Source organism: Cinclus cinclus, chromosome 23 (assembly GCF_963662255.1).
Source record: "Cinclus cinclus chromosome 23, bCinCin1.1, whole genome shotgun sequence".
Classification (NCBI taxonomy): domain Eukaryota; kingdom Metazoa; phylum Chordata; class Aves; order Passeriformes; family Cinclidae; genus Cinclus; species Cinclus cinclus.
In genome coordinates this window covers 4,814,334-4,832,479 of record NC_085068.1, presented here as the reverse complement: position 1 = coordinate 4,832,479, position 18,146 = coordinate 4,814,334, and the positions used below count along the sequence as shown (strand labels likewise).

Sequence of the window (18,146 nt, the reverse complement as noted above, 5' to 3'; positions counted from 1 at the left end):
CTGGCCAGAACTTGCAAAGCTTCCCCCACAGCACTACAGCCTTAATTACTCACTTGGAAAATGAAACACAGTTTTTGGATCATGCAGACTGTTTCCCAAAGCACAGGAATACTGTGTCTAAGAATATATGCAAGGCTTCCACCTGCTTTTTCAGGTGAAACTTCTGAAATGTTAACTTCTTAACATTGTGCTGTAATTCAGCCGACACACAGATCATAATAGGAAAGCTAACATCGCTACAGTGACTTTTCTTTTAATACTCAGGACTAAGTAGCCAATACCAATACCCTCAGCAAAGGAGTGTGCAATTCTTTTTTTTTTCCTAGGAGAAAAGTCTTAAATGTTTTAGGAATTTCAGAAAAGGTCATACAAGACCATTCAAAACCACAAGCTTTATAATGGCTTTAAATTTTCCAGTACTATAAATATGACAATAGCTTGTACACAGAAGCAGCTCAGGTAAAAAACCTTCTGCTGCTACAGCAGCTGTTTTTTAGGGCATTTTAAGAAATGAAAATATGTGCTGGAATGCAGGGCTGGAGGTACTGTAACAAATACCCTATTTTATACTGGGTATGTTTAAGCTAAAAATGTGGAGTATCAGGAATGGAGTGGGACCCAGAGGCAAAAGCTGGGAGAGATTTGTAGGGCACTTACTTGGGTTTAGATGGAGTTCCACTGACAGAACAACTACTGAGTCTGTGCCAGCTCTAACAGTCTACAAGGGAAGAGCTGCAGCTTGCCCATGTCAATCTGCTTGCTGCAGCAGTGATGGTGTAACTGAGAGTTTACATTATTTTTGGGTCCTAGAGTTGCAGCCTTCCTCTTAAATACAAGCAGTTTTATGTACAGATTTTACCTTTTAATCTTAGAAAAATCCAGGGGGTGGAAGGAAAGCAGAGCTTTCAGTAGGCTGAACATGAGGTGACAGCCTTGCATAGAATTAGGTAACTTGTTTATGTTTTGAAGCTGATCTGCATGGGCTCTTAGTGCTATGGCACAGCAGTAGGTGTTTCAGCACCTTCCTACATGAATCTTAGCAATCCTCCAAGGTATAAGAGCCAAGGGATTTGGGATTACTGAAAAACTCTGACATTTTTCACATCCACTACAATACCCTCTTTTATTCTGAAATAAGCCCACTGAGACAAACATCCACACTGCCAGATCAAGGCAGGTATTTGCCTGCATACACAGCCAGAGGATCAAAGTTGTGTGATGCTTTCTATCTTCAACAACCTTATCCAAGGCTTTGCACACATGGTGAAATACACTTGCTTTGTGAGAAGTATTCACTATTTCTTTCCTCTCTTAACCATGCTTTTTTTTACCAGCTGAGAAATTGAAGACAGGAACACTACTGCCCTCTCCTTTCTGTATGATGGTGGCTAACATGCTGTAGGTGACAAAAAAAAAAAAAAAAAGGTAGAAAACATGCAGTAGGTAGAAAAAACCAAGATCATTAATAATGTTAGGCCAGATAACTTAATGTTACAGGATGTTTTATTGTCAGCACAAAACTATAGATACCATGCTACGAGGTTGTAGGGTGGAATTCAAATTAATGGCGTGTAATGTGAGTTATTGAACACTTCTTCAGACATCTTCACTCGAATTAAATGCAAACTGAATTCAATATCTTTTGCACATTTAACATTACTAACTTAGAACGTTCCAGTAAATACAGAACTAAAATGCAATTGCATGCACTATTGAATAAAGCAAAAACCAAAATGTATCATAAATATTTTATAACTTTATTAAACTCAAGACATGACAATATTCAAAATACAAAGTGAATTATTTTTATTCAATACTGTACACAATGCAGAAATATCAGTGCATTTCTATAGCATGTATTTCACCTTCATTTAGTTTGTACTAAAACAAAAAGTAAGCTTTAAAATAGCTCAAACATCTCATTCAGCAGTTTAAACTGTAAACACCTTGTTTACTTCTGTTAGGAGGAACACATTCATCTTCTGTACCCCTGTTAATGAGCACCCTTTCTCTTGTGCTTCTCTGTAAGAGGACAAATGTAACCAAACTGAGCACAAGAAACTAAGGTGGCACCTCAGTGAACTTCAGTGAATGGCTGAGGCACAGTGAGGAAAAATTAAACAGCAAGAAGCAGCATCTGAAGCAGCAAGAGATGGGACTGACACTGTTCATAAATGGAATCATGTTTTCCTCATACCCTCCTCCTCCTCCCCTAAAACACTGAACAGAAACCAGAACACAAGACCAGCTTGTGCTGTTTCTGTATTTAATACAGTCATAATTTCAGACTAGGTGAGCACATAGTTGTTACTGCCTACCTAATAGCAACCCTGTGGCTGCTCAGGACACATTCACACATTTCTAGGATCCAGCAGGAAAAGAGCAGCAGCAGAGGCTTAGCAATAGCTGGTCCAAGTCTCTTCTAGGAAAAACTGCAAAATTGAGCCAAGTGTGCCTAGCAACTGAATTCACAAAACCTAACTCACTTTAAAAGTCTATTAGCATCAAATTAATTTGTAAGATAGATTAATCTTTCAAAATGCACTTCCAATATGCCTGCCAAGTCTTGAAGTGGGTATCAGATCTCACATTTACCTTCTTATCAGACATATCCTAGCAAAACAGGACAGTCTGTTCTCAGTAGAATTACCATGTAAAAGAAAATTTAGAAAACAGCTGATGCAAAAACTGTACTGCATTACTTGGTCTGTTGTCTGCTTTGTAAGTGACTCTTAAGCAAAGATCAATTTTTATTTTTTTTTAGTAATGTTAACTACCAAACACGTTCATCTAGGTAGCATACAACTGGCCAACTGTGACTACTATCCCTCCATGTTTCTGTGGAATCTTTGTAGGTTTTCAGTTTACATACCAAGACAAAAAAAGTCTTAAGAAACATATCGAATATATGCAGCATAAGAGGACTTTACCATCCACTTTTCAGTTCTCAGAGGACAAACTGCTCCTACTTCATTATCTGTGAACCCCAAGAACTTTGTAACATGATAAAAGTTCAGCTCCATCCCAAACAACTGAGCTGAGACTGCTCCCAGACACTAAGGGGAAACCACGTAGGAGAGGTGTTTTCGTTTCAGGGGACCACCTATGTCCGTTCTGGCTTTTGAGTCCAGTTTTATTGGGGCTGAGGTGGCTGTGCAGTCACCAGACCAGGACTGAACCTCAGTGTTAGAACTCCTCTCCTCTGCTTCTCTGAAGAATTTCTCATACTTGTCCAAATATGGAGGCCTCTCTGGTAGCAGATAGTAGTGTGTTGAACTGGCCTTTTTACCGTTTTCAATAATCGGAAGAATGCAGGGGACCCTGTTGGAAGATCCTTCACTATTTTGTCTTTGTAGAGCTTTGCTGCTGACATACTTAGGATCAGGTGCAAAGCTCTGGGTGGGGGGCATAACCCCATTGAGGTACGATGGAAGGCTTTTGGGACTGGGGGTGCGGGAATTGCTTCGTGACAAAGGTTCTCGGGGGGGCACTTTGGGAGGCCGGTCTTCATCGCTGTAGGCACTGGAAGCCACTTCTGCTGACCACCTTCTGTAGTCTGGTTTGAGAGCCCGTGGGGGTATGGGCACCCTTGGTGGAATCTCTGGTTTATCTTCATCAGAAGTTGGAGACGACCTGTTTAAGTGTCCAGTTAGTCTTACTACGGGTTTATTGAGAGATCCAGCTGGCCCGGAATGGGACCTTCGCAGGCGTCGGTGCAGCTGCTGTGGAGGAGGATAAATACTGGATATGTACACATTTAGGCTTTGTGTAGGGTTGGCATCTTCTGGTTTTGGTCCCGTTGGGGTATCGAAATACGCATAGTTGATTTGTCCACAGCCCCTAAAGCTCCGACGGCTTGGAGCACTGGATTTAAAAGAAGGAAGTTCATAATCTTCTAGCAAAAAGTCAGTATCTGAGCTAGTCAGGAATTCTACCTCTTTGTCAACCTCATCTGGAGTAAAGTCCTCAGATATAGGCAGAGGGGGTAGTGGCCTGCAGCTGCGATCATTAGAAGATGCAGACAGAAATTGAATTGGTCCATTTTTTATTGGCATGTGAGGTGTTTCTTCAGAAACACAGCCCACGGTTAATGACAGTTTACTAAGGCCAGGAACGAGATGGTCGTCGTACCTTGAAATTGGATGTTCATTTTTGGGACTTACAGGAGGTGGACTGGATTTCTGAGATGGGACTTGGATGCAACTTCCAGCAATGTGGTCATTCATGGAAGCCTGGTTGGAAGAGTGCCCTAAAAAGATGAGAATTGCTTAGACACTTTTCTACGTAACACTCCAGCACACTACTCTGCCACTTCATATTTAATTCCTTCTAATGCAACAGTAAGTAGTATCAGTTTTATGTCTACAGGTAGTGAAATGCAGGTATTACAGATCTCATCTGGTCATGGATTTGTGCATTTAATTAAGACACTAGCAGATTATCTTATTGTTTTAGACCAGTGCTCCAGTTAAATGAGGTTGTTCAAGAGATCCCAAGCATAAGCAAGAGACCTACAAAGATCCCAGCATAAAAACTACAACAGAACAAGTGCTTTTTTTACCAAATATTTTTTCCTTCAAAATTGTAATGGCAACTTAGAGGCCTCCTATGTACCAGGCGAATGGCGGGGGGGGGGGGGGGGGGGGGGGCGGGGAATGCGTGTGCGTGTTTTTGTTAAACTCGAGTTTATTTAAAAGTGGTTTTGGAGCCGACTAGGAGCACCTTCCTGAGCTGCCAGCAGAGGGAGCGCGGCCCAGCCGGGAGGGCGTTGGTGTCAGCGAGGCCCGCAGGGCTTTTCCCGAACAAATCCCTGACACTTCCTAACACGTCTGTGGCAGACTTTGTACTTACCAATGGATGGCAAATGTTGCTCGCTTGATGGGTTTAAATTATATGTCACTGCTATAGAGTCCACATTAAAGAAAGTACTAAAAAAAAAAAAAAAAATTAACTATAGGGCTGTACTGGCACAAGTATTCCTAACACTCGTTTCACAGATTTGAAGATGCAATAGATAAATTGTAGCCTCACTTACTTTTCAAATCCACTGTGGGTACCCCAGCAGGTTTTCAGACTGCCCATGCCTTGACTGGTGTGAAGAAATCCAGTTTTTAAGGGGACTCTCATCTCCTGAGCAGCAACTCCTGCAGTTGACATTGTGCAGTGTTCTCTGAGGATGTCTCACAACCCTTGATATTCAGGACTTGGCAGGTTTCCTGCAGTTTTCATTCCCTTCAAGAGAAAGGACATAAACATCAGAAATGCAAACCTGATGTTCCATGTCTCATCTGAAATCCCAGTATTCAAGGAATTAAGTAGCTCTGTAGAGAGCTACTGAATAGAAAGGGCTCCTGTCCTAATACGTGCCAACTGGAAAACTTGACCAAACTTCTTGTTTTGAGTCTGACTGCAAAATTAAAGTACAGACGAGGTTAAGTTCTCTTAGAGAACTACACTGCATAGAAAAAAAGGAAAAATATGTTCAGGTATTGATATATGGCAGTTGAGTATCCCACAGCTTCACCTCTTGAACATAAGCTACTAGTTATTCATGCAAAGAAGTTTTAAAAAAGTTTTCTAGAACAATCTAATCTTCCAGTAGCTGTCTTCAATTGTATCTTTCTGGTAAAGATTTTAGTTTCCAGTGCAGCCAGCCTAGTCTGGCTGTTAAGTATTATCTTCTATAGCCTTTGCTCCAATAAACAGAATTATTGACTACTTGAATTAGAATTTTAAAACTTATTTTACATAAAGCAGCAACTATTTTTAACTAAACATTAAGATACTTTAAAAGTGTCAAGTCTTCTAGGTATTTCAAACAAATTGGAAATCTAGTGATTTTAAATAATCTCAGCTGAAACTACCCTGGCTGCATTCAAAGCTATTTTGAATGTGTGAAGAATGCTTTATCCAGCCCATTTATGGCTGAAAAAGTACATTGGCAATTGCTTTATATTGAGTAAGTAATCACAGTCTATGGAAGAAATTGACTCACAGGACTTTGTTTGGAAAATTCATCAGGGAGGGGAAGGGGCAATGTAAAATTAGTCAGCATTCTGAAGGCAGGGGAAATTAAGTCCAACACTATAAAAAGAGATGTTTTCTGGGTCTCTGCTTCATCTACACAAATATCCTACATTCAGGAAGTGTAATGTGGTCTGTTTAAAAAAACCAAAAAACCTACCAAACCAAACCAAACCCTATGCAAAACAGTTTAATTTGTATCTCTCTTGAGAATCAATACTATGAGCATTTAACATTAATGTGAATTTGTCCATATCCCTCCACCAAAAGAATTCCATCTAAAGAAAAGTCAACCAACAACTGAGGGCCAGCTATATCAGGGCTCAGCAAACATGGCAATAAAACCCCTTCACAGTAGCCCTGGTACTGCAAGAAAATGCAGTACAGACACAGGTAGTAGCTTTTGCTTATGGTAAATCTGCCCAAAGCCAGGCATTCTATGCAGATGTGTAATCTTCCTTTTCCTTAAGGAGGAAAGATCCATTATACTTGTCTGCAGCATGAGGGATGGACAGACTCCTAAGCAGGACTCTAAACCAGGTGCCTGAGGATTAGTTTGCAATCCAGCATCACTATTTGCAAACTAAAAACAACTGATTGAGAAAGAACTCTGCTGCACTCTTTCAATTTTGAATTGGGTCCACTACTGATCATCTTAAGAAAACAGTAGCTTCTGACCACATATATGTTCATGATGTGTGAGACCTAATTCCATTCTCTGCAGGAGTGTGATGGTTTTCTCAACCATGACTGTGTGTCAACAGAAGTGGGATTGTTTTACTCACTTCCAGATACCGAGTATATTTTAGGCAGGCATTTCAGAATAACTCTAATAGAAGTGAATGAGGGCTAAACCAGTGTTCTATGTACTGCAGCACAGTCCTACTTCATTCAGCCCCCCTCAGTGTCCTGAAGACCATGTTCTTCCTCTTCAGACAGCCTCCTTAAAAAGCTAGATTAATGCTGGAAATTTTTACATAGCACAGTTCAGTTGGACCCTTCCCATTAACAGCAGCTGGAGATATTTCATAGCAAAATTAAATAAAAACACAGAGCCCCAGGAAGCAGCAACATAGCCCTGTAAGTACAAGCAGAACCACTGTCTTCAGGGGAGCAGAACACTAAAGATACCCATTTGTCAAAATGGCTTAAGCAACACAGGACACATACAGCACCAATTCTAAAATTACTTCATATCAACATAATTTCCAAATAAAACATCCGTCTTATCAGCTCACACTGTATTGAAGAGTGATTTTTTTTTTTTGTGCCTCACGGATCCTATCCTATAGCAACAAATCTATAAAAGAAAACATGAATTGAGCTTCAGGCTAAGTCCTGCTATCCGTTTCAGTATTTCTGAAGTCAAATGCAAGTCACAAGTTTAAAAAGCATTGGTAGAGAACACTGATTAGTCAGCAAATGATTGTACTCCACCTCAGTGTGTGTACAAGATCTGACAGCACCACGAGACATTGATTATGATATTAAAAAAATGAGGGGGGGGGAAAAGTACTGGAGTTTGAGAGCACATGTAACATGCTAGCTGTGATAACATACAACCCTTGCAAGGCTTGTTAAGAAGCCCAGCCTCCACCAAATCCCACGCCTAAACCACTGCTAGTAATTACTGTGTCAGCTTTCTGAATGCTGTATAAATCTCTGCTCTCAAGACTGATAGTTGCACAATCACCTCCCTGAAATCTCTCTGGAATGCTAAGCTCAACTACTGAAACAGACTTAAATATTTACATATCCTAGGAAAAGGTAATTTTCATTTGTTTCAATCAGCCTTTATTTTTTAAAAATAAAGCACAATTTATATAGCCATAAATCTTGCTTCATTTATCAATGACCTCTTTGCAAAAAGGTGATCTGCCTTGACATTTGAGAGTTATGAAACTGTCCTCTTGTGCCTTAAGCTAGGATATCAAGATAGGCAGTGCTTTCACTAAACCACCTAGTTACTTTTTCAGTGGAGTCTAGAGAAATGGTGCTTGTATTTTAAAACACGCATAAGCTTGTTTGAAGACAGTATCTTAAGACAGAGACATGAGAACAGTAATTGAATACAAAGTTTTTATTTTAGACAGCATACTCTTACTAAAGCTGAGTAGTACATATTATATTCTAATAACTGGTTTAAAAAAAATTACAAAAGTCAGCCATGAAGATATAAGCATCAACAGTTTTCACTGTTAACTGTTGTCCCAATTCTGCCTCCTCAAAAGTTTAAGGATCTAAACTTGGCCATAAATAACATCAAACTATATCTGCTAAAGAAAATGGACACTACACAGTAATGAAGCATTCTTGATCTCATATTTGCACACAATGGGCTTTCAGTTACTCTGCTTCTCTGACCTACTTATGCTAGTCACAGTTTATGGCATTTAGGAAGATCGAAGCACTTTTGAAGATGTTACAGTTTATGTTATTCAAAAGAAATTGAGTACAAACCAAAAGCATGGCTGGTAACTTCCACAGGGCTTTTACAAGCCAAGGCAATTTGAAGATTTGCTGGTGCATTAGGAAGCTACTGACAGCCTTCCCAGTAAGGAAAGGTAACAGTGCAAAGGAGGTACTTGTAATCATCCAGGTCTGCTTGTACTGACAAAGATCAATAACAGCAAGTATCGGAGAGGAGATTGTAAAAAAAAAAAAAAAAAAAAAATCAAAGCCAAATATACCTTCAGACTTCAACAGGATGGCTATGTGTCAGCTGAAAATAGTCAAATGTATCCATAAACAGCAGTGTAGCTACATTGTGAGAACTGTGGAAAGATTTCTGTGCTAAGCTGTATTACAGCAAATATCCCAAAATACAGTTTTCACACAGATACATAATAAGTACTTGTGTTATAACAACAGTAATCCCCTGTTTAGAAACTAAGAAGCATTTGCATAAATTTTAGCTCAACCTATTACCTATCACTAATCACATACAGAATCTTATTACTCTATTGCCTGTTCTCCCAGCCCCAATGCAACCAAATATTTGAGGCAATTTAAGTTCATAACAAAGAAAACCTTTCTGGTATGCACAGTAGACCAAAGCATGCTCTAGAATGTTTCACTTAATGGGTATGGAATACAGTAACTTGCTGTACAGATTTCTGAATGCCTGTAAAGGTTTTATAAAGGCAGCACTCTTGAAAAGGAACTTACATACTTACTTACTTACACACTTCTTGTAAGAAACGGGAAAGAGGGGAAGGGAAAAAATAAGACCTGCTTACCCCTTCTGGGAGGGGAAGAAGTGTGTCTACCTTAAATCCACAACCTATTTTTGCTCACCTTGCCACCACATTATCTTTAACAAATCTCAGAAGCAATTCACAGGAGGAGGGGCACATTTTTGCACTACAAGTCATCTACTCCAGCTAGCTGTTCCTTATTTGACAATGTGATGTAATTTCCTTTTTCTCCTCTGACTTTCTATTTAACATAAGTACCTGAGACAGAGGCACCCCTTTTCATATTTAAGTATTTCAGACTTCCAAGCACTGGACCTTAAAAACCTAAGTGCTGTTAATATCCTTTCTGGAACTCCAAATACCTTTTTAAAATGTTAAAATTTCTGTTTCTCTAGCTCCTAACCCTCAAGTACTCATGTCTTCGCAGCTAGGCAAATGCTGAGTAACCAACACTTAGCAGAACCAGCCTCATGAGAAGGTTAGTTTAAATCTGTTCAGTTAATAAATAATTAGATGATCTTTACTATTCACCAAACCTCCACAGTGCAGTTCAGTATTCCTGAGTCACAGGCCAAAGCGTGCTCAGATACCTTCTGAGGCTTGTATCTCCATTTAGAGGAATTATATTCTTTACAGTTATTGTACAATGAATTACATTCTTAACTTTGATATATTTGTCTACACATTCTGTCAACCAGAAATTGACCATTCTGTGGTAAAGAATTTAAGACTGTGATCACTAAGCAGTCAAATCATGGGTGCTTGCAAATAAAAGTAACAGTTATAGGGCTTATAGGTATTCAACAGACAAAACAACTGAAGAGCAGACAAACTCTGTATTTAGATTGTAACAGTCAGCTATTTTGAATACATTGGAAAGAATCACAGTTCACCAAGGAGTTTAAGTTCAGTTAAAATCTGGGCTACCATTTCACAGTCCTACACAGCAAATGGGAGTAACCTGTAAATTGCCAGTAGAAAACTAATAATTAAATAGCAAGACAATTGCCTTGCCTCTGCTTGTCAGATTTCAGATGCATGCTTAAGGTATGGTACTTCACTCTCCTGAAAATTTTAATGTGAATATAGACAGCTTACATTCAGGAAATAAAAATTCCATTCTAGCTGACTCAGACTCATAACCATAGTGTTAGACACACTGTGATAAGTTTTAATTCTTTTCTACTACAGAGAACTGGAACTGTTTTTCTCTGAAATAAGTCCTGTACTAACAGAGCATGGCAGACATAGGGCTTCACCAAGAACATATGCCCCCCAACTCAACAGGTAGGTTTCTATTTAAAAAACAAAAAAATCAGAAAACTGTCCCATATAGGTAGATTGCTAAAAGATTGCTAAGGAAAGAAAGCTAAGTTTGTGCATAAAGTGAATTGAGTGAATAATACAGGCGAATTAAGCAGTTTAACTGGATTATAAGTGCAATTCACAAATGCACTTGTGATGCAGAGGCATCATTCACCTGCTATTCCAGTACAACAAAGATTCAGGTATTCCTAAAATGACCAGAGACCTTGCCCCCAGAGCCTTTCCCATCCAGTTAATATGTAATGAGGTACTGTTATCTTTGGATCAAGCACAGTAATTATTTTTGCTTATTACTTCAGAATGCTGCACAAAGCTCTTGGCCAGTAACTCCAGTGACAGGAGACCACTGAAGTCTCCGAGTCCCCGGCCTGCTCACTCTGCTGTCACAGGCTCCACTGTCAATTCTGAAGGATGCAGCGATGTCTCCAGATTTAACCACCACAGACAGGCTATTTTAGAAAATCGAGGATAAGTGCGTAATGAGGTATTAAGTCACAAAGAAACGTTTATTCTAAATTAAGCCAGCCTAAATTAGAGTGCGAAGCGCAGAGCCTGAGCCCACAGTGCGGTCTCTTGTTTACTCACAGGAGCGAGAGGAGCAGCTCGGAAGCGAGTGAGAGAACACTGATACTGCTTCGGGTCAGGAAGAAAACGTGTGGCTCGCCACGCCGATTCCCAAGAACGCGGCTACGGGCTCCGCTGACCGCACGGGGGTCCCGTCCCACTTAGAGAAACTCCCGCCGGGTGTCGCACCGAGGACCCCGCCAGCCCCGGGGCGAGCGGAACCGCGGGGAGTCCGGCCCTGCCGCCCGCCCGCCCGCCCACCCCCTCAGCACAGCGGCACGAAACGCGCTCCCGCCTCCTCCCGGCGCGCACCGCCACCCTCGCACCCGCCACCGAGGCTCCGAGCCACGGGCTCGGCCAACCCCGGCGCCGCGGCCCGACCGACTCGCGTGTGCCGCCCGAGCTGCCGGCCCCCGCTTCTCTCCCCGGCGGCAGAGCCCGCCGCAGGGAGGGACGGGGCAGCGCCGGGCGGGCCCGGGGGCCGCCATGGCCGCAGGAGGTGCCGCCGGGGCCGTCACTCACCCCGACAGTGTCGCGCAGCTCCGCGCGGCCACCGGCGCCACACGCATGCGCCGCCCCAGCGCCGGTCACTGCCGCGGCGCGCGCCGGCCGCCGCTCTTATGGAGGGGGGCGGAACCGCGGGTAGCCCCGCCCCCGCGCCGCGCGTTCGTCACGGGACGCCTTAAACGGGCGGGGGCGCGCGCCCGGGAGGGTGTTGTGGTGGTTTCCGGTTCCGGCGGGCGCGGAGGTCGGGGAGTTTCCCGGCGGGTGCCTGGGCGCCTGCGGTGCCGCCGCCGCTCCGCACCCGCCAGCGGGACCGGCCCCCGGGGCGCCCTCTCGGCGACGCCGCCTCCGCCCTGGCAGTCCGCCCCGCCCCGGCCTGCGGGACCGGCTGCCTCCGGGCTCAGGGAGGGTGGCGTTCGCCGGGCGGGAGTGAAGAACCGCGGCGAGCTGAGGAGCTCGCGCTCGGCCGCTCGCAGCGGCGGGGTGGCAGCGCCCGGCCGGGGGACGATGAGGCGGTGCTGCTCGGTTCTCCAGCGCTCGGCGTTCTGCCCTGGCGCTCTGCTTGGCGTTCCCTGGCCGCTGCGCTAATCCCTCAAGGCAATGCCTGCTACCCCCGGCTTCTGTCCCCGCGTTCCTGTTTCCTGGGGCGGCAGTCACTCGTTCTCTTCCCCCCGGCCTATCGCGGTGCTGTCCCTGCTGCTGTCAGGGCACCTCACTGCCCATCTCTGCGAGGAGTCTCCCTCCGCCTGTCCCGGGCTCGGAGCCGTTTCCCGCTGGCAGCAGGGAGCGCTCGCTCTCCCGGCCCGGCTCCCGAGCGGGCGGACCTGGGGCACGGGGCCTGGCCCGGGCCGGGGGGGAGGCGGCCCCCGTGGCTCCCCGTGTTTCTCCCCGTCCGTGCTTCACGGTTTTCCCTCGTCCGGGCGGTGAGGTGGGGCCGGGCCTTACCCACGCGTGCGACGACCGAGTATTGTGCAGTCATAGGGTATCCCTGTCCTTCAGTGTTACCAGAAGGAGAGAAAACATCGAACCTTTCACTGTTGTAGGAGTTGTTCGTGTGTATGTCAGTTTTCTTGCTATAGACATATTTGTGTTGAAATAAATCCGTCCTCACGAGTAATTATTTACTTGGCATCTTGAGAAAATATGTGTGGGCTGTCAAAGATTTGGCAGTATTTTGTATCTAGACATAGATTCGTGGTAGTAAATAAATCACAGTAGTCAGAAAAGGAGGATTTATGGTGAAAGCTGATGTTTAAAAACTTTTGAGAGCATTTACAAGTGATGCTGTTCATTACAGCATAAACAATAAGAATCAGGCATTTGATCAGTTTTGCTGTAAACTGCAATAATTTCTTGGAGAAAGAAATATCACTGTGGGACTCTGAAAACTCCTGACATTGAGAGGCACTAACAACAGGATTAAGAAAATGTGTCTTCTATCTATATTCTTTGAACTGGAATAGTTACTGATATTTTAAGAAAGAAGAACTCTTGATTTCAGTGCATGATGTGAAAAATGCTGATGAGGTCCTCTAAAGTTGATTGGACATGTTATGCAGGCTAGAGGAAGTAAAAAGAATATAAGGGAAAGTAGAAGCTATCAAAAGGAAGGAGGGGAGCTGAGTGTGGGTTTGTGATTTTGATGAACTGGGGTAGGAGACTGCAGGATGTTTGTGTTCTGGTGGCAGTGGCTTGTGCTGAACAGTACGTGCTCAAAGACTGCTTCCAAGTATTTGCTGTGCTTCTATTGTTCTGGACTTGAAGACCATGACTAATTATTTCTGTGGATAAGCTGGCCCTGCAACATGAGTTATCTCAAGTTCAAATTGTCCTGGTTGCATGAGGAGAAAGTAATATTTTATTTTTTTTCATTTTCCTTTTTCCCCCCCCTCTTATTTTTTATGTTGATGTACATACTGACTGAAATGCAAACAGCCCTACCTGTTGTAATGAGTGGATACAAAGGACAAACTTGTCTTTAAAATGTTTGTCAGAGATCTTCTCGGAGTGTTGACATGACTTCAGTAGAACAAACTCCTCTAGTGCCTCTATAGTGGAACATGAAGAATAATAATAGATGTTTGGCTTCTTTACTTGTTTATACCTGAGAATCCTTGATCCAGGAAAAGGTCTTTCTGGTATTCCTTACAAGTGTTACCCTATGGCCTCTGTACTTCTATCAGCAGGCCTTGTTTTATTCTGTTACATAATTTTGAAGTTAGTTCATGTGCATGTAATTGTACGGAATTTTTGTTTCTTACTGTTAAATAAGTTTACCTATGGCCTTTTTTCACTAAAACTCCATGCCCTGCATTTCTGATTGTTCTACTGAATAAAAGCATTTAGTGATGGTGTCACTTGCAATAGTTCCTGTGCTGACTTGAGGACAGAGGAAATTGAATTCTGCACCAACAGTTATATTCCCATTTCTCTCCCTTCTTTGCAACCGCCTCATAGTTCTGTAGGCATGTGTAAACCATGTTTTTTAATTTGCTAAGTGCCCTGAAGACTAACTCCTAAGTAGTCTTCAACACCATAGGTCATCAATACTAATAACAAGTCTGCTAAAGCCAACAGCTCAGTTAGTATTATGAGAGACCTTAAGCCTCTCCTGTAGCAATTTTGGAGACGGATAGCAGACTTTTCTGTGTTTAATAAATGAAATGTCTGAATTCTGTGAAAAAAAGAATAGCATGAACTTTCATTCATTATAGTACCTTTCATTGGAGGATTCCCTTTGCAGAGGGAATCCCAGAAATACTCAATGTCCTTTGGATCAGTTGTCCTGTTTCTAGCTTGCTTTACAGCCTATGCCTTTCCAATTATCTCAGTCTCCTTCATATTTCATGTGTTCAACACTTAAAATTTTCAGTTACTCCTTCTGTTTGTTTTGAGAGGAGAAAGGAATACATGTAAAGCAGCAGCTGGAGAAGCAGAAGGCAAAATCTTTTTAGGAAGCTAGAAAATTCAAAAGAACTCAACACTGCAAGACTTAATGGAAAATAATAGATATGTATTTTAATATAGAATGTTAGATTAAAATGCTGTACAGTCATTCTTTAGATTGTTGTGATTTTTTAAGCCACCTTCCGTAAACAACAACTTTGTTTTACAGTAGCTGCTGCTGTATTATTGCTTAATCATACTTATTTGTGGTAGATGCTCTTCAGCAGGAAGCTTGGGGATTTTTTTTTTCCATGCTCTCTGGTAACCATGCCTCCTGTCTGGTTGCCTGAAAGGGAATGAGTAGCTTAGACACTTTTCTTTTTGGCCTTGTTAATGACTAGAAAAGGTAATTGTGGTCAGTCATCAGAGAGGAAAAGCTTTTCTGAAGAGAGGTAAACAAAGTGCAAGTTGGATGCTGTGGTGTTAGTTTTTGCATGATTAATTATGTGAGTGAGGGTGGTATGGATATATTACTGTTGCACCTCCAGAGGTCCTTCTACAGAGCCAAGGTCATGTGTCACAAGGTATTTCAAATGTTGCCTTTATGAACCCTTTAAGTAAGACATTGCCTGGGACAAGCAAACCTAGCAAAATACAGTGCAGAAGGTGGTTTATGAATAAGTCTTTCTGTCATGAGAAGTCCTGAATTCTGTCATTATTCAACAGATTAAAATTCAAGACATTGTCCTTGGCTTGGATGCTGTCTTCCAAAAGAAAGGAGTTATCATGTGGCTCTTACCTATTTCTTAAAAATCACAGCCTTTGCTTCGAGCAGAATCAGGATGTGCACAGTAAGAACTAAACTATGTAATCCTTATGTAGTTGCATTCTCTCTTATTCAGGTACTTTGTTTTGTGGTAATCTGGCAGAGTGGATCTACACATGAACGTTGAGGTTAAGGACTCTGGTGGTACTCTCTGACATGAAAATGTAAACAAACGATGTAGATAATAAAATTCTTAGTTACCTAAATTTTGAACATGTAACACCCTAAACTGAGGGAAAGCAACTTAACCACGTTTATTCCAGGGGGAAAAAACAATAGATATATGGACAGATTAGAATGGTTGTAGTCTCACTGAACTGACAAGAAGTCAGAGGCTGGTGCAGTGGCCATAAACTGCTGTGCTGGTACATGAGTGGAAAAATATCTCCCAAATTACAAGCAGTTAACCTTTATACTTCTATTCTTATTGTACAGGGCATGCTGTATGGTGTCCTGTGCGATAGGAATGTAGGGAAGGGGCAGAGACAATGAGTTTAAGGCATTCACAGATCAGCAGGGCAGACTCTCGCATAACAAGGATAACATACAGTGCAACTGTACAGACCTGATGCTGAAATTCAGCTTTGAACGGGGACCATTACTCAGTCTTTGTTTGAATTGTCCCTATACAAGAGTTTAAAGCAATTGGATAATGCTAATTTGCCTCTTAAGCCATCTGTTGAAGCTGACACAGATAGCAAATCTTTTATGCTTCAGGCATGTGGAAGTGGTTTGTGATGCAAACATACTATCTAGAAGTGGAAATACAGCATGGCTTTTGTGAGTTCTTGTCTGTGTACCTTGATTACATCTCTGTCTGAATGCTGCAAATACCAGAAGTTTTACTTGCTTCAAAAACTAGTCACAGAATGCCTGATGAAAGAAAAATCCATTAAGGCTCTAGTGAAAGTGCCTTGTATCAGACTGCTGGGAACTGGGAAAGGAAGTTGCCCACTGCCCTAAACATTTGTTTCCTTTTTTTAACCCATGCTAGGGCAATATTGGATAAGGTGACCTTGGGATTTGGGGCAGTACAGCTGCTGTTGGAATTCATCTGTGTTTTTCATTCCCTTCTATATTTCAGTCAGACTTTTCCATAATTTACTGTTTACGTAACTGGGAATACAATGATTTATTTCTGCTTACAAGATTAAGCTTAGTCCCTTGTCTCTGCAGTTGTATCCTGAATCCTTTCAGAAAAGGACTGTGTGGTTCTTCGAGTCTAGAGATCACAAAGAAGGGAACAGGTTTAGGAGAGTACTACAAAACTTTTTCAGTGTAAGGATTCCTTGTTGCTATGAATGAGGAACATGTGCATACTTCACTGGTCAGATTTGTATGAATGTAGTTGCACCAGCCAGGTGTAGGGCAGAATGAGTGTCTTGCATTTCCAGTTTAGCCAGAAGACCCACAGAAGGGAGGAAACTCATGGGTCAGTAAAGGAGGGCTAAATTAGAGGTTAGCATATTCAAGTGTCTAGACAGCAAATACAGACATACTGCAAAATTCAGTCTGTCAGGGAGTGGAGAGTCTAGATTAAAAAGCCATTTCAAAGGCACGTTGCCTGAATGGGGTAATCATGTGCTCAGACTTTTTCAGCACATAAGCATAAGCTGAGTGAGGGAAGAGATCAAAAAAGGACACAAATATTGACACAGAGTCTGTAGCAGCTTAGACTGGAATGGAACTCGATAAATTAAAAATAGCTGGTTGTTCACACTTGTGTTTCCCAGAAATGGCCACAGCCACATCTGTTTTTTACCATCATTCTGTAATATTTGAACAACTCACAGAAGTGTTACCTCCTTCCTCCTGCTGTAGAGACATTGTTACACAGTCCTCCCAAACTGAGTTCATTCTTGCTCTCGGGCATGTAAACTGGTCATCAGGAAGCCAAGCTTTAGTCTGGTGAAATACCCGGAGCTCACTTAATCCGTTAAGATTGTGTGCTTTTAGGGCATTGTATGCTTTTAGGGCAGTGTCGAGAGATGTCCCACTGGAACAGCATGCTGGGCACATCAACAGAGGAGCTGATTCAAATCCCAGTTTAACTACTCTGGTGCATCCCATCTCCTCCTTTGCAGAGCCAGAGGACTTGTTGTCAGCTGACAGGCTCACTTGTGGTTTTATACCCTTTAGGGCATAATGAAATGTTGTATTTCACACAACTGTAGTGTTGTGCATAATGACAGTTTGGGGGAAGTTCCCGGAATCCACCTTTGTGCAGTGTTAGGGTCTGCAGCACTACTGAAGTTCCTTTTCAGCCTTCACAAGAACATGTTGTATTCTGTTACCTTTGTCTACTACACTATTTCTTTTTCAGTGTGCTTTTTTGGCATGGTCATCTCATTGCACTCAGTACACAGATAGACATTGTCTTTGTGGCAAAGATAAGTGTCCTGAAAACTATTGGATGCATTCACACAGTATTTTGCAGGTAGAGGTGTCTCTTCTTCAAAACAACTAGAGCCTTGTTTCCAGGACCAAACAGGAACTCTTGAAATACTCCTAAATATTGCTGGCATCTATAACTGTTGTGTTTTTGTATTGGCAAGCCTAGAAGTCATCAGGCTGTTACAGTCCTAATTAGACAGTAAGCTTCACTGAGACTGGAAGCAATGGTGGGAGTCAGCTCTTTGTTTCTCTGTGCTTTTTTCTGTGCCTTGCTCTATAATTTTTAGCTATTAAAGATAAAATGCCATAGCCCATTCTTTTGATAAAATAGTTTATTTATAGAGTATGTTAAGGAAATGTCCCTGTCTGACCATGCAGGAACCACTCTGGCAGTCACACTCACACCACCTGAGCTGGGACTGAGG

The 18,146-nt window shown here is 42.4% G+C and overlaps 1 protein-coding gene across 2 annotated transcripts; it reads right to left on the bottom strand.

The window, feature by feature from the left end:
• Nucleotides 1-1,736: 1,736 nt before the first annotated feature.
• ERRFI1 (ERBB receptor feedback inhibitor 1) lies at nucleotides 1,737-11,670 on the bottom strand. Of its 2 annotated transcripts, none has more exons than XM_062507584.1 (4): nucleotides 11,634-11,670; nucleotides 5,036-5,232; nucleotides 4,852-4,928; nucleotides 1,737-4,249 (listed from the first exon to the last, which is right to left on the bottom strand). In XM_062507584.1, exons 2-4 carry the CDS (start codon nucleotides 5,155-5,157, stop codon nucleotides 3,057-3,059), a joined length of 1,392 nt encoding a protein of 463 aa, XP_062363568.1. In that variant the 5' UTR covers nucleotides 5,158-5,232; nucleotides 11,634-11,670; the 3' UTR covers nucleotides 1,737-3,056. The 2 variants fall into 2 exon arrangements, with proteins under 2 accessions (XP_062363568.1, XP_062363567.1); XM_062507583.1 differs by lacking the exon at nucleotides 11,634-11,670 and adding an exon at nucleotides 11,133-11,332.
• Between the last annotated feature and the right edge of the window lie 6,476 nt (nucleotides 11,671-18,146).